The 17,280-nt window shown below is 44.5% G+C and overlaps 1 protein-coding gene across 25 annotated transcripts in view; it reads right to left on the bottom strand.

Moving 5' to 3' along the window:
• FNBP1 (formin binding protein 1) overlaps positions 1–11,286 on the bottom strand; it is a 114,560-nt gene extending 103,274 nt beyond the window's left edge. For 5 of the 25 annotated variants that reach the window (XM_083423669.1, XM_083423674.1, XM_083423676.1 and 2 more), the window contains exon 1: positions 10,888–11,286. In XM_083423669.1, coding sequence (XP_083279795.1) covers positions 10,888–10,911 — 24 coding nt within the window. In that variant the 5' untranslated portion in view covers positions 10,912–11,286. Of the gene's footprint in view, positions 1–93; positions 475–10,887 lie in introns of those variants that run through there. The other 20 variants (XM_083423663.1, XM_083423657.1, XM_083423660.1 and 17 more) reach the window with 13 other exon arrangements.
• Positions 11,287–17,280: the final 5,994 nt, after the last annotated feature.

The raw sequence follows: 17,280 nt of genomic DNA, 5'->3' as shown, positions 1-17,280 counted from the left end.
TCCCTTCTAACTCTGCAATCCTATGATTTAATGACTGCACTGTTACCTGAGATTCCGCCCTGACACAGTCACAAACGAGGAAGGACCGATTACCTTTTTAAAGATCCACGTTGGTAATAGCCAACGACAGCTCAGGAAACAGAACGACATTTGACCAGAACTCTTAAAAGTTGTTGCAGAAACAAAGGCAAAACCGGTGCAGGATCTGAACTCAGTTCAACGCTTCACTTCAGGGAGGATCTTGCCTCGCTGATCCGTTCAGAGTAGAGAAGCAAGCAGGCAAAGATGCAGTTTCAACTGATGATAGCTGCCAAGAACCAGGCACTTAGCAGGTGCCTCTGCTTCCACTGCTAGCGTCAAGATCAATACATGCCAAAACGCCAACGGCAGTTGCTGCAAGACAGATGCAGTGCAGAATGGCCACACCGAGCTGAATCTAAACACGTTTCAGTGTTTAAGACCATGCATGTGAAGAATGTCTTATTCGCTACGAAACCTGTAATGTCACCAACAAATATCAGTAAGGTGTCAAAGAGGAAATGAATGGTGCAGCGGAAAAACCACTCTGCCTACCGTCAAGCATTTATCATTGATTCAACACTGTTAATTATCAAAACTGCTTGAAGGAGAACACTGAAGGCGCTGTCAGACAACCGGATGTGGGGAGTGTGTGTAAGAAATTAGTTTAAAATGTAAAGGCTGCTATAAGATTATTCTCTGGCCTTGTCAGGTTTATCAGCCTTGTGGCGATGAGTAGCTCTGGTATGTTGTGGCTTCAGGTAGGATGTAACGGACTGATTCCATGGCCCTGATGGCAGTACAATTATCAACCGCTGTCAAGTTAGGCTGCCCGTTGCATCTCTCCACAATTCAGGGCTCCGGGCCTTCCTTGCTTCCAGTCAGGAAAAGCCCCCAGAATAGTGACTCATGCAGAGAGAGACACACTGGAGGTTTAGCTTTTCTGAAGGTGAGTAATTCTGATCTTTATAATTAGGGCCAGCACTGGATCAGGAGGATCTACCGAACCTCAAAAGATGTCTGTTCCAGGGGAGGATCCCAGTGATGTCTTGAGTGAGAGAGCAGGCAAGTAGTCGGGATCTCCCTTCTAATGCACCCTCAGATATGCCCATTCCAGCAGGGCCAAGAGCACACATGATGCTGTGTCTGGCCTTACCCCACCTGTCCCCTACACCAGGAAAACCCTAGTGCTGGGGCACTCAGTTCTCACCCTGCCAGCCCACTCGAAGGACCACCCTTTTGACTGCCCAGTGCACGGACTCCAGCAGTTTGCCTTATTAAATGCTATGTCCACCCTGTGGGGTGGGGTGGGGTGTCACCTGTTGATTCAACACCTTAGCTCACGTTTAACTACAACTTCCTCAGGCACCCGCGGATTCCTGCAAACCTGTCACTTGCCTCATATACCGATCTGACCCCAAAATAAAAACTGGAGCTTTGAGTTACAGTTCTTTGCTGGCCAGGGGGAGCCAGGACAAGGGACTTTTGAGCAGGAGAGAAAAAATATATAATTCCTCTGGCAAAACAAATGACCAACAAGCCTTTCTTTTTTTTACCAGATGCTTTCTGATATTCGATTTACTGTCGAATACCATCCATTTACTGAGAAGATAGTCTGTGCCCAGCTTTAAAAGCACACATAATGATCTCAAACTTTCCATTTCTACGCTGTCTAATATTTCTCCCCTAACCATTCCTGAATGTATGTCAGGTTCTTGGATTTCCAGAATTTTGGCTAACAGATTTTGCGGTTTTTATGCTGAAGATCTATTCTCAAAACAGGTTTCTCTTGAAGCCTTCAGAGTGGGCTCAATGGGCAGGCCCTTAGGCTTCTCCAACCTGGTGCCCTCCAAATGTTTTGGACTACATCAGCCCCACCACCATGGCCATAACTGGAATTATCCACACATCAGTTTTCACCACTGCCGGACTGCAGTAGTGTTGGCATCTGGAGTTCCCCAGGTGTGATCATGCTTCTGAGCCTAGGGGGAACTATGGGAACAAGTTTTGGCTCATTCCATCATTTTGATTCAGTTGGGATTAGCTCAGTCGGTAGAGCATGAGACTCTTAATCTCAGGGTCATGGATTCAAGTTCCACGGTGGGCAAAAAGATTCCTGCATTGCAAGGGGGTGGACTAGATGGCAATCATGGTCCTCTCCAGCTCTACCATTCTAGGATTCTATGTTTCCCCCCGCCTGCTCCAAAGCCAGCTACACAACGACATAATGTGTCATTGCATCGCATGAACCCCGAGCAAAGTCTATCCACACACAATCTGTCATGCTTGCTGTTATGAATTTAGATTAGGAGGAGTGCTATATAAAGCACCAGCTACTACCAGAGGGTGCTATGCCACCCACAGTACACAAACAAGCAAATGGTCCACTAATGGGTGGTTGAAGCATGCTTTGCTCCCCAGGTATGAAGCTGTTAGCCAGGGGTCAGCAACCTTTTTCAGCCTGGTCTACCAGGCTGGTCTACCATCCCTCAGACCATGTGGAGGGCCAGACTATATTTTGAAGGGGGAAAAAATGAATGAATTCCTATGTCCCACAAATAACCCAGAGATGCATTTTAAATAAAAGCACACATTCTGCTCATGTAAAAACACGCTGATTCCCAGACCGTCCGCAGACAGGATTTAGATGGCGATTGGGCCGCATCCGGCCCACGGGCCTTAGGTTGCCTATCCCTGCTGTTAGCAATGAAACTGTTGCTAAAATTGGGGAGAGGAGTGCTGCCATTTTGGAAATGAAAACATCAGCCACAATCACACCATACAGTCATACCTTGGGTTGCGAACGTGATCTGTGCGGGAGGCACGTTCACAACCCGCAGCATTCGCAGCCTGAAGTGCTGTGTCTGCGCATGTGCATGATGTGTTTGGGTGCTTCTACGCATGTGTGTGATGTCATTTTGCGCTTCTGCGCATGCCCAAGCACCAAAACCCAGAAGTAACCCATTCTGGTACTTCCGGGTTCGGCGCGGTCTGCAACCCGAAAATGCACAACCCACAGCGTTCGTAACCCGAGGTATGACTGTACATTTAAAAACATCATGATGCCACTTTAAACCGACATGGCTCCCCCCCCCCCAAATATATATATTGGGAAGTGTAGTTTGTTAAGGGTGCTGAGAATTGTCAGGAGACTCCTTTACCCCTCCAAGAGCTACAGTTCCCAGAGTGGCTTAACAATCAATTGCTCTTCCCAGGGAACTCTAGGAATTGTAGTTCTGTGAGACTAATACCAGGGTCTCTTAACACCTCTCAGCAGCCTTAACAAACTACAGCTCCCAGGATTCTTTGGGGGAAGCCATAGCTGTTTACATTTAAAGCAGTATCATATCATTTGAAGCTGTCATGGCTTCCCTCAGAGAATCCTGGGAGCTGTAGTTTGTTCAGGGTGCTGAACAGGAGATGCCTACTCCCTTCCCAGAGCTATAGTTCCCAGAGTGGTGTAGCAGCCAATTCCTCTTCCCAGGGAACTCTGAGAATTGTAGCTCTGTGAAGGGAGTCACAGCTAAAAACATTATAACTTCAATTACAGTAAATAAAAAAAAAACATCCTTCCAGCCAAGGTAAATGGGTGGTATTCTCAAGGCGGCCAGGGATGAGTATTCCTCAGGCACGAAATGCCTGGGTAACCAGGAATGTTTTTAAATCCATCCTAAAAGTTAATAATTATGGAGACAGGTGCATCTCACTAGAGAGGGCATTCAACTACCGGGGAACCACCACTGAAAAGGCCCTGTGGCAGCTCAGTGCCAACCACCAAGGCCTTACCTGCCCATTGTAGGGCCTGTGATGGTTGGTATATCTATTTCAAAACATCTCCTCGAAACAAATACACTCTGTGCTGAAGTCTGATCTGGATGGACCCAGAACAGGTGCTCACAATGCAGGGGCAGCACCTGGAAAAACCTCTCAGGCAGGGTGGATTTGATTTAAATCATTTTTATTTATTTTTACAGAAAGACATTCCTGCTGGTATAATCTTAATATTTACAACTAGATGAAGGTTTAATTTTTGGAGTAATAAATTTTCAGAGTAGTTTTTACAGTCATGTCAAAAATTACTGATTTGGTTATACTATTAGAAATACATAGACAGATAATTATGAAATTATTGTGAGGTTTAATAAGTTAACTGTTTATATTTGGACAACTTTTCTGCTGTACTTTATTGGAAAGAGAAAAATAATCATTTCCTTAAATAACAATTTAAACAATTTATTTAACTAAAACAATGCCATTATAGCATATGTATCCATGTTTGCTAACTGATGTGGTTATACATTTTTTTAAGAAAACAAACTTAGACTGAGTTTCAGCACACATCAAACACTTAAAATAAATCCTTATTTCCTGATGAATAGCCTTTGGACTATAATGTAACTTAAATAGAAAACTGTCCATGGGCTGGTAAAATACCAGGTAGACTGGCAACCCTAAATTCATACGCTTTGTAGCAATCTGCAGCCATAAGCATATAGAACATAAAGTGCATGAATTGGGCTGAATTAAGCATTCAGCTTGGCTATGTGAGTTTCCAGCACACCACAAGAGGAAATGGGGAGAGCAGAAAGTCTTGCACTCTGAGCCTTTCTTCCTGATTATCATTTTCTGCAAAACGTTTACCTCCACGATATTGGATTTATCTGTTGCAACAGCAGCATGCGTTACCTCCTGGCTACATCTAAATGAGGAAAATGCTAATCTCAGGAAGCCCCAGCAAACCGCTGAAAAGCATTTCAATAAGGAGAGGTTCTGTAGTAAAGCAGGACATTGAGAATGATGTCACAGTTTTGCAGCAACGAGAGACAGCACCTTTAGGAGACACGTTTCTCTGCTGTTAAACATGCTTGACTTCCTTTTTGGCAAGCTGAGCATCTTTTGAAAATATTGAGATCCATCTTACATTAAGGATTGAACAAAGCGCTCTACATCAGAATAGATTTCAGTGCTACCAGCCTCACAGTAAATATGTTTTTGTGATCGTGGCAACTCTTAAAATATTTTGAGATTATAAACCGTGTCCATTTGTATTGTTTTATCAGAATGTGATCCACCTCGAAATCTTTTTCAATGAAGGGTGGGATATAAATATTACTAAGTGAATAAACAAACAAACAAACAAACCTTTTTTTGAAACTATCACCTTTGAGCATGCCCAAAGCCTTTTACACTCTCAGTACAAGGTGCCCATTTACTTCATTCCTGACTGTTTGGAATACCCATTGTGTGTTCAAAGCTTCAGGACTAAAAACTTATTTTTTTTTACTGAACAAGTTGAAATTCCCCTGCAGAAGAAGTACCTCAGCCTTGAGGACTAGAAACTTAAAAAAAATGTACATGTTGAAATTATTATGCAGAAGTCCTACATTGCTCAGTCAGTATAGCATGAGGCTCATAATCTCAGGGTCATGTGTTTGAACCTCACACTGGGCAAAAGATTCCAACATTGCAGGGGGCTGGACTAGATGACCCTCGTGGTCTCTTCCTACTCTTAACAATTCTCTCATTATAAGTACCTCAGTCAACACCCACTGCCTGCAAGGCATATGTAGCTCCCAGCTGCTCCTACCATATTGTGCTTATCAAGTCTACTCAATTAGGACAAAACACCTCAGATTTGTTTTCACTTGCAAACAGCTGCTTATTTTACCTCTCCCCGCTTTGCAAAATCCTGCCTGCACATGTCAATCATCCTTCTCCCCGCCCCACCACCCTGCCTCAGCTTTACTAGAACAGACTCTTGCCAAATGTTGGGTATTCCTCAAAGCGAAAGCCTTGCTCGATACATTGAAAGGGATGTTGTTCCTATATTGCCTGAAGCTTTTCTGTAGTAGGCATAAGGTGCTTGGGCCCTCTGCTGATGCTGAACCAGCCTGTCCAAAGCTTCAGAACTGCTCTGCATCAAGAATTCACAACCTGAGATCCCGACAGTTTCATGGAGGGCTGCAATTCCCAAAACTGGTTTAGGAACACAGGAAGCTGTCTTATGCTAGGCTGTCATTAAAATTCTAAATGAGCCAAAATGTAGGAAGCTGTCTAGCTCAGTACTGCCCACACTGACTGGCAGCAGCTCTTGAGGACTGCATGCAGGGAACGTTCCCAACGTCACCTAGAGATGCCACTGAGAATTGAGCCCGGCAGGTTCTGCACACAAAGCAGATGCTCTCCTACTGAGCCATAGTCCATCCCAAGAGGTTAAGTGTCTGTCCTGCCTCCCAGGGACATTGTTAGAAAAAGCAGCTACTTGTGGCAAGCATGGAGTTCACTGCATCCCAAGACCCAGATTGTCCCATGCAACCCGACAGCCAATAATGACAGCCAGACGTAGCATCATCCATGTGTATAGAATCACACCACAGAAATTTCCAGAGACAGACAAGTTTGTAATTAGCTGTTTCACCTGGAAAATGAAGCCTATCATCTCTCCTGCAGCAACATGTCAAATCAACCTGTAGACCTACTTAGGGCCGACCCACCCATTAACTTCACTGAGGTACTTGCCTCAGGCACAGGCTGAGGACAGCTGAGAGGGGCGGCATAACTGGAAAAAGAAGGGCATCCTCGCCTGCCTTCATTTCTCCTTTGGCTGCTGATAGGAGCCGCCATCCCAGGACAGTTCCTCTGCCGCTGCCCCTTGTTCCTCAATGGCCTCCTTTTTTCTCCCCTGCCAGCTTCGGTGTGTTGAGGCTTCCCTCGGATGCCTCCAGTTGCCTGTGGCAGCAGTAGTGGGCGCCGTTTTCTGATCTGCCTCAAACAGCAAAATGTCTTGGACCGGCCCTGAAACTGCATGGCTGTTAAGGACGCAGGGATACCGCGACCAATTTCCAGAGTTATTCAGTAAATGCATTTTCGCCTCAGGAGCAATTGTGGCACTCATCCACAACTCCGAAATCCTGCTGTGTCTCGTAAGCCACAAGGCCCGCTAACGCCATGCCATCCTCGGCCTCCAGCTCAAATTCCCTTTGGCCAGCTCTCCGCAGCTAAAACACCTATCATTAAGCTATTTGTTGCACCCACAAATCCCAACCTGCTCGTCAAAAGAGGAAGCTTTAATACAGTTCTGCTCTGCCATTCCCCACAATGCTCAGCTCATACATCCGTGTTCTTCCAGTGTGTAAAAAACAAACAAAAACAAGGGTAGAAAACATGTGTCAGACCAAGGGCTACATTTTCTTCTCAGGCAACCTTCCAGGGGCCACATGTTGGTGGGTGGAGTCCAAGGCCAAAGAGAGCAATGGATGTGAATTTCACCTTTCTATAGCAGCCTTCATTCTGACATGTACCGCCATCCAAGCAGGAGGCAATGACAGAGTTCAAGGGCAAAATAAAATGAAGGAGGGTGAAATGGTATGGGCTGTGGCTTGGTGAAAATTATTAGGGCCAGACAGAGAGGTCCAGGGGGCTGCACTAGGCCCCTGAGATTGAGCTTCCCCATCCCTGTTGCAAAACTCTTCATCCTTTTTTTAGAACACTGCTCTAAGGGACCTGCCTCCAGGTCTTCCAAAAACCAAGATAAGCTCAAGCATGGCTTGTTAAAGGTCCAAACTGAGGAAGCACACCTGGGCCCTAGATAACACCAACCCTGCAATTGATCTAGCTAACTGTGGTCAGCTATAGGCCATAGGGAGTGCTGCAAAGATAGCAGCCAGTGGAGGGGGGGCATTGCAAGCAGATTCCCAAGGGCAGGAGTCTAGGTTTGCAGAGTGTTGGAGGAAGCTGTTAGAGAGAAGCTTCCCCTCCCCCCCTTTGCACAATATCAGAACCTAACAGGGTCGTACAGTGAAGCTGAAAGGTTGGCGACTCAGTACAAATTGTATTCCTCCACACACACACATTTTTTTTTAAAAAATTGCAATGTTAACTGATGGAACTCACTGCCACAAAATGCTGAATTGGCCCATTGGCTTAGATGCCTTTAAAAAGGGGGTATTGTTATTATTAATTCAAATTATTATCTTCCCCATACACTCCCAGGGCATGCTGCTACAAAATATAAAATTAAGAAGCAGTTTAAGACAAATCACAAGAACAGCGGTGGATCTTAAAAATATTTATCATGGGTGTCAAAGACCAGGGTAAATATCCTCAGTGAATTTCTCTGATAAGGCTACTAATATCCATTATTCCTGCATTGCAGGGGGGTTGGACTAGATGACCCTATGAGTCCCTTCCAACTCTTTGATTCTAAGGCTACTTGTTATTCTGATTATGCAAACTGAGCCTTAATTCATACAAAGGCTTGCAGTGGTCTCAGAATGTAGCCTCAGGGCACACCCAACACGCATACGTCCATGTGCGCACGCCCACACCCACCCACAGCTGAATCTTCGAAGGCCGGCATGTCTAAGCATTGCTTTTTTAAAAAAATCCTGGGTTTAATCCATCCAAGTTCTACTCAGAGGAGACCCACTGACATTTACGACCCTAAATTCACCACATCCATCAGTTTTAATGGGTTGACTGCGCCGGACGCAACCTCCAATTTCCACCATATTTTTAAGTTTTTTAGGATTTACGCCTGTTTTTTTCCAAAGAGCCCAGCTGCTGTTTCAGGTCCCAAAAGCCCTGTCTAGTCCAGCCTCCTGTTCTCACAGTGGCAAAGCAGATGCACCCAATGGGAAGCCCCAAAGCGGGATCTGATTCCCCTCCCCCATTCTATCCTCACCATCACCTTGCAAGGTAGACCAAAGTAAGAAATTGCTCTGACTGCCTCAAGTTAGTCCCATGGCCAGTGGGTCTCTCCACCCGCATTGTAGGGCAGATAAAAGGCACTGGGGGTGGCAGTGTTAGTGGTGAAGAGGCTGTTTAGGGGTAGAGATGTTTTGCTGCTAATGCATTGCAGGGGGGTTGGCCTAGATGACCCCTGGGGTTCCTTCCAACTCTACAAATCTTGGATTCTAGGGTGAGAGGAAGAAAGGGTGCAATCTAACTTCCCAAGATCAACTGCCAAGTCCCAAGAAACCAGGTAAATAGAAACCTGCAAGTCTGATCTTCCCATTCCAAACCAGTTTCCTCACAGCCAGTTTTCTCTCTTATAAGGGTACTTGAAGCTGGATCATTTTGTACATGAAAGCCACTGCCTGCCTTTTTTGCTCTCTAACCAACTCAGCTATCCTAAACCCTTGCAACAGAAAGGCAAAAACACATCAGAAAGGAAGATCCCAATTTCTGACCTTGTTCCCCCAGCCTTAAATCTTTAAAAAAGAAATGCATTATTTCCTTTTCTTCGCTGAGACCACCAGGACTCCTCTCCCAGGAAACTGTTTTATCATGGACATAAAACACACCTCCTCTTCCCTCCCCCCCCTCCATTGCAGTCTTGGGGGTGAACACAGCAATGACACAGATTTCCTTCCTCAAGTTGAGAAATACAAATGATTATTTTTTAAGTAGGAAACGTCACTTGCTCCTCTCACAAACCTTCACCAACGCTGCAATATTTTTTTTTTGGGGGGGGGAGGAGAGGAGGAGGAGGAGGGGGTTGCGGCCAATGTTAGTCCTACGCAGAGTAGACCTATTGAAATCTCTCGTGATAGGACCAACTCAAGTCCTTACATTCCAATGGGTCTACTCCGAATAGTCTAGCGCAGCGCTTGGGTTCTTTTAACGACAGTATTCATTATGACATTCCAAAGGGCAATTATTAATTATGCATATAATTAATACGGACATGTGTGCACATACTCATTCGCTGGCTATCTTTTCCCTTCCCCTTTCTCAACTGTGGAAACATCTGGGGTTTTTTTGTAAAAAAGAAAAGAAAAAAGGAGCTAGTAAACACTACATTGCAGAGGAGGGAACACGAGGAAGAGAACCGTTATTTTCAGGCGGCAGAGAATAAGGCGTGTAGAGAGGCGAGCAGAGATAACTACTGTTGAGATCTAAGGACTTACTCAGAGTAGACTCATTGCAATCAATGTATTTTAGTGTTTGTTTTAAATACTTCCCCTGGTCCTCTTCTTGCAAATTGTTTTAACTGATTTAATGTTATGTTTTTATACCTTTGCGGCCCCACTCAGGGACATATTTATGGCAAAAGCTTAAGGTAACTGGCCTTAATATTTTTGGTGTGTGTACTGCTGGTACCTACTGTGTTATCTTACTGCGTAGGATTTGTATCCAGTGTTAGCCCTCCTCAAGAGTAGACCCCTTGAAATAAAACGAGCATGGCTAATTTAAGCACACTGATTTCAAGTGGGTCTGCTCTGCGCCGAACCAACCTTGTGGTTATTAGGGGGTTGTACCCAATCTCCACCACTACCGTAAGTCCATTGATTTTCAACGGGTCTACTCTATGTAAGACTTACTTGGCTTCCAGCCATAGAAAGACCGGCTTTTGCATTCCAACAAACCCTATTCAAGAGTGTACCCACTAAAATGAATAGACCCAAACTATCTATACCCCTTATTTCCAATGGGTCTACTCTTAGGAGGTCGGATATTAGCCGAAACCTGGAGGTTGGCTTTTATTTTTGGAGGAGTTAACTTTCTCACACCATTTTGTAGGAAGACTTAAATTGCCAATAGAATAAAGACCTAACTTTATTGCACTGTTTTCCTGTGCAGATTTGGAACTCTAATAGAATGCCTATCTGTATCTAACCTTATCGCAGTTTTCCATGCAGATCCAAACCCCCAGCATTTTGTGTGTGTGAGTAAGTGAGAGGGAGACATGCATGAAGTGACGCGCTCGTCGCCCCCCACCCCAGCTCAGGAATAATGCAATCCCTCTCCCCCACATGCTGCTGCTCAGCCATGTAGAAATAGCCCCCACCCACACACTGCAAAAATCCATGCCTCTCTTCCACGACCACCAACCCATTTCTTCCTCTTGCTGCTGCTTCTACTTACCCAAAGCTCCGTGCCCCAACTCATGGCTCCAGCGACGGGTGGACTAGGGGGCCGGCCCTGGGTGCGATATTCAACGCCGGGGGGTCCACACCCCCTCGTCCTTCGCCTGCCACCCCAAAAGCGAGGCCAGCACCCCTCCAAACCGCTTGCAAAAAGAGCATAAGCTTGCAAAAACTACAATATAGCAACAATAATAGAGCTTTGTGCCCTTGATTTGATTGCTTACTGGGTTGCCTCCTCTCGTGGCTATTGTTGCTACCACCTCATTGCTGCCTCCAGAGCAAAATGGCCAAAGCAGCAGCGGCGGCAGCAAAATCAAGCGAGTAGCTCTCAGAGTAGTAAAGGGAGGAGACCCAGGGAGGAATTGACAGCACCTGGGAAGCGCGCATGCGCCCGGCAGTAAGGCGCATGCAAGGAGGAGGGGGGGATTCAGTAGTCTGGTGCTGGGATTGCGCAGGCGCCAAGAGTGGGCTCAACTGATGCTCCAGGGGAATTTTATTTTATTTTATTGAGCCAAGCTGTCAAGTGAAGCTCCTCAAATCTCAGTGCAGCATCCTAAGGCTTTGCAGCAGAGATGCAACTGTGGTACAGATTTGGTACAGGTTTTCTTATTTCGTTTTGTAATGCACAGAAAGCAGAAAAAAACCCAGTTATAACTACAGATGGAAACGAAAAGATTAAAAACAAAACTATAGAATAGGCATGTAGAATGAGTCCATTTGCATTTGGGTTAAAATGATGAAGTCCAGCTCATAAAAAGAAGAGCATTAATAAACTTTGCCTTCACGTAAAGAATATTAATGTAATCTCATTATCAAGTATACTTCCAGATGCCTTGAAAAATATTAGATGGTGCAGTTTTGGAATGTGGCTCACTGTGACACGTGTAAACGGATAGGAGGTGGAACCCAGAGACCACCACCCATAATGCTATATTTGAGAATATTTGGCATGCACACTGCAGCCCCCAAATCATCCTCCTCCTTTTACACACATGAGCCATAGCAAAATGCTTCCTGGTGCTTCACAGGAAGTGTGGTGAAGTGGTTAGAGTGTTGGATTAGGACTTGGGAGAGCAGGGTTAAAATGGGCCATGGAGCTTGCTGGGTGACCTTAGGATAGTCAGCTAGGCAGTGACTCACCTACCTTACAGGGTTAACATGGGAATTAAATGGGGGAACCATGCATGCCACCTTCTTCACTGTGCTGTGTTTCCAAGTGATGCCCACTGCAGTGTTGAATAGCCACTACAAGAAGGTCCTATACTCAGACAGACTTTGTATTTGTGGTCAACCTCAAATGGAAGACATTGCTCATTATCTGTTGCCTGCTCCTTATATAGAGACCCAGAATATCAGTTTCTGAAACCTTTGATCACACAAGCAAGCAGGTGCATCCCAGCAGAAGTAGCTGGGTTTCTTCTGAGTGACAATAATAGCCTCGTAGCAGACAGAGGTGCTCCTCTATGCACTGACTGTCCCCCCCCCCAAAAAAAAATCAGAAAAAAATAGATGCAATTATTATAAATTGTTGTGATTCAGAGTTTAGTTTGAAAGCAAACTGGAATTGAGTTTGTTGGTGTCTCCTGTAACCTCTCTCTTACTTCATGTAAAACAGGTGTAGGTATAAAAACGTTGTTTATATAAAAAGGTAAACAATATTCACACAAGGCATCAGATCAAATCCAATATAGCAAATCCAAAATACCAACTGGTATTTTATCTTGCTCTTCAGCCAAAAAGGCTATCAGGGTCACTTTAAAAAAACCTCCTCCAGCTTACAGTGGTCCCTCGCAAGACGAAATTAATTCAATTAATTCGTTCTGCGAGTTTTTCCGTCTTGCGAAGCACCAATGTGTATTGACGGTTTCCCATAGGAATGCATTGGCGGTTTAAAAAAAAAAAGGCGCAAGACGTTTTGTCTTGCAAAGCAAGTCCATAGGAAAATCCGTCTTGCAAAGCAACTCAGAAAACGGAAAACTCTTTCGTCTTGCAAGTTTTTCGTCTTCCGAGGCATTCGTCTTGCGGGGCACCACTGTATTATTATCTTTAGAGACATGGCACCAAAGGGAAAGTGGATTGGGAGGGAGAAGGAAAGAAGCAAACTCAGCAACAAGATTGTAGATACAAGAACTATAGAGCACAGTGGGCCCTACTTTGAAGTAGGAGCATAGGTTTATGCTAATTAGGCTGCAGTTCTTTAGCTACTTACATGGGGGCAAGTCCCACTTTACTGATTTGAAACTTAACTTCTCCGTATACATGTATGGGATTGCCCTTCAAAAGCTACTGTTTCAACTGATGATTTCCTAGGGGCAGTTTCCAATTCCCCTTACCCCTGACCTTTGGCCATGTTTTCCGGGGCTGATGGGAGCTAGAGTTTAACAACATCTGGAGGTCATCAGCTTTGTTGTTGTTTTTTAAATAATATTTATTAGATATTTTATAATTATAAAAGGAAAGACAATAAAGAAAAACAATACATAGATTCAACAAACAATACGTCAACAATAAAAAATACAATACAACAATACAACATAAAGAAAACAAAAACATTTAGACACATCCGATTTTCATATCTATATCTTTCATTTGCTTATTTCCTCGACTCCCTCGCACCTCCCTTTTTTGTATTCTAATTCAAATTTGCTAATTCAACAAATCCTTTTCCTCTTCTTCAATTTTGTTCTGTCATTTATCCTAATACAATTTAACTTTAAATTTTTCACTTTAACACATTAACAATTAATATTCATATAATTCTTAATAACACTTCTGCTAAAACCATATAACTTCATTCCAATATTCTTCTAACATTCATTAATTTTACAATATTTCTGTAAATATACTTTAAATTTTTTCCAGTCTTCCTCCATCGACTCTTCTCCCTGGTCTCGGATTCTGCCAGTCATTTCCGCCATTTCTATGTAGTCCATCAGTTTCATCTGCCATTCTTCCCGGGTGGGTAGCTCTTGTGTCTTCCAATACTTTGCGATGAATGACCTTTGGAGGTCATCAGCTTTGGTACCTCTTTTACAGAGACAGTTTTATTACAGTTGCATGGGCCCCTTAAAGACTAACAGATTTATTGTGGCATAAGTTTTGGATAAGGGCAAGTAGCTCAGGGGTGGAGCACCTGCTTTTGTATGCAGGTCCCAGGTTCAACCCCTGGGATCTCCAGGTAAAACTCCCATCCTGAAACCCTAGAGAGCTGCTGCCAGTCAGTGTAGACAGTACTGCGCTAGATGGACCAATAGCTTGTTGCTTCTTTTTTAAAATCATACCTTTATTTACAACCAGGAAGACTGGAATCTTATTTTCTTTGGGGAGGGGAGAAGACTGTAACTCAGTGGTATACTCTTAAGAAAGCCCTCAGGTTCAGTCTCTGGCATCTCCATGTAGGACCGGGGAAGCCCGCAAACATGACCTGAGTGCCCTCTTGTGCGGTTGTTCCCAACAACTGGGATTCAGAAACAGGCTGCAGCTGGAGATGGATGTAAGCGGAGGTGTGCCAAATCAAGCCAACAGGCTCATTCAGTCCAGCCTCCTGTTCTCACAAGGGCCCTCTCATTTCTACTTTGCTTTGGGTGGCAACACTGCATTTCTTTCTCACTGTGCATGATGGACCAGGAGTCAGCTTTGCCTGTTGAACAGCAGCCTGAAGAGGGGAAAGGCGAAGCAAAGTGACTCGTACCCAGTCCCAGTCCCAGTCCAAAACCCATGCCCATGCCCAGACCAATGCCCAGTCCCAGACCAATGCCCCACAGCCAGTCGCAGTCCACTGCCCATGACTGGACCTGGGCCAGGGTGTGGGGGCAGCACAGAGGGTTTCTGTTTCAATCATAGTCTCAGAGAGCAGCCGACAGACCTCAAGGAACTATTGCCAGTGAAGAAAAGACTGAGATACACAGATCACTAGTCTCACCCTGTATAAAGAAAAGTTGTGTCTTGCTCTGCCCACAGGGAATCCCCTGATTTCCATGAAATGTCAATCCAATTATAATCATTACTTTATTTATATTCCACCTTTCCTCCAAGGAGCTTAAGGTGGCGGTGCATAGTTCTACGCCTTCCTATGTTATTCCCACAACAACCCTGTGATTGATATGAGAGGCAGCGGCTGCCCCAAGGTCATATACCCAGTGAGCTTTATGGTGGTGGTGGGGAGGGGAGATTTGCATCTTGTCCTAGTCCGACACTCTAACCACAACACCACATGGCCTCTCCTTAATTGAGTCCTTTAATATCGGTTACAGAAAACAACATTGTAAAGGAAAAAAATACTACTATATATGATGGTAGATACAGTGGTACCTCTGGTTACGTACTTACTTAAGTTGTTCCGGAGGTCTACTCTTAACCCGAAACTGTTCTTAACCTGAAGCACCACTTTAGCTAATGGGGCCTCCTGCTGCTGCCGCACCGCCGGAGCACGATTTCTGTTCTCATCCTGAAGCAAAGTTCTTAACCCGAAGTACTATTTCTGGGTTAGCAGAGTCTGTAACCTGAAGCATATGTAACCTGAAGCATATGTAACCTGAGGTACCACTGTTGAACATTATGCTGAACAGAGAATTCTTAATCTTTGCAGAATAGATTGTGTTTTAAAAAATGTAATCTGAATCCTGAAATACCGTTCATGGGAAGAGGGGGTAATTAATGTTTATGCACAGTATTATTATTTTTGTTAAAAAAAAATTATTTGTAAAATAAAACTTACTGTAAAATGTTGTTAAGCTCCCCACCAATTCCTATCTGTAATGTGGGGGAAGGGGGGATTTCTAGGGGAGGGGGAAAATTTAAGACACTTCAAATTAAGCCTTATTAAGCTCTATACAGATTAAGGCCAAAACAAGGTTCTGTCCACTGAAGCAATATAGGCAGAATTGGTTGTTTTGAAATGTACTCTAGTAATGGGAAAAATGCATCATCCCCCTCTACTGGTAATTATTTCCTGTCCCAGATAAGTTTCTGGGCGGAAAGTGGTGGGGCTGGTGTGGGCAAATAATATCCCCACCCCTGCCAAACCTAACCGTGTAACATTAACTGAAAATAAAACCAGTGTGAAAACACTGATAGGAAGAAAGGGGGGCACCCTAGGATGCTGTTGGAGAGGAACAAAGGCCTCCATTTGTTATTTTAATCCTTTGAGGCTAGGGGTGCAAAATTACTTGAGAGGAAAGGGGATGGCCTGCTCTTGTGTTTTGAAAATAAACTTGTGAACATGGTGATAAATATTTATGCCAACAGGGAGTGGGATAAGATGCCTTATCACCTGCTAACGTCTGGCTGCAAAGGGCTGCTGATAGTAGAAGAGCTCAGATGGAATGTGAATTGAAAATAAACGCGAGAGAGGGAGAGAGAGAGAGAGAGAGAGAGAGAGAGAGAGAGAGTCCGCTTGTTGCTCTCTGAGCCAGGCTCATATTTGGTGAGGTCTGCCAAGCTTTTACCAGCTCTGCTGTATTTCCCTTTTACAGTAAAGAGCCTGACAAACACACATTTATAGCTGGCTTTTTTGGGGGCATGGTAGCAAATTTATGGGGATTTTTTTTATTCCTCTTGCAACATTTCTGCTCTAACTGCAGCTTTATATGCAGGGGTCAGAATATGCACATCAAAACTGAGGAAGAAAGTGGTAGGAAAATAATGGAATGTTCTATTAACACACAGGAGCATGGGTTGTAAATAAGCTGCCAACCCTATTTGTGGCCTGAGTTGGGTCACATCCTCCCTCAGGGGCAAAACGGCTTTATTTCACCTGGGTCAAAGACCCAGTTTGGCACACACACCCCATGCACATTTGCGTACACACACACACACACACACACACAGAGGCTGGGAGCCTCAATGGCATCCCCCTAGAGGCTTCACCCATGGCAACCAACCTGGCTAGCTGCCCTCTATAAAGGGTGTCACAGTGCTGCATGTGGTACACAAATTGAATATGCTTGCAGATGATACCTTTCTAATTTTGCAAAATCCAATAACAGCCCTGGAAACACTTAAGCAGCAGTTAGAAGTGCATCACTGGGTAGCAGGATCGCAAATCAAGTATTCTAAATCTGTGCTCCTTCCTATCAATGTAGAGGACACTACAAGAGACTTTAACTCTCTGTTTGCCACAGCACATGGAAGATTTAAATACTTAGAGGTGTTAACCTTATTACAGACAATAAAGCAGGATGTAGAAACTATAGGGGACATGGGTGGTGCTGTGGGTTAAACCACAGAGCCTAGAACTTGCCGATCAGTAGGTTGGCAGTTTGAATCCCCGCTACAGGTGAGCTCCCATTGCTCGGTCCCTGCTCCTGCCAACCTAGCAGTTTGAAAGCACGTCAAAGTGCAAGTAGATAAATAGGTACCGCTCCAGTGGGAAGGTAAACAGTGTTTCCGT

Source organism: Podarcis tiliguerta (assembly GCF_965153285.1).
Source record: "Podarcis tiliguerta genome assembly, chromosome: Z".
Classification (NCBI taxonomy): domain Eukaryota; kingdom Metazoa; phylum Chordata; class Lepidosauria; order Squamata; family Lacertidae; genus Podarcis; species Podarcis tiliguerta.
This window is presented reverse-complemented; position numbering and strand designations above follow the sequence as displayed.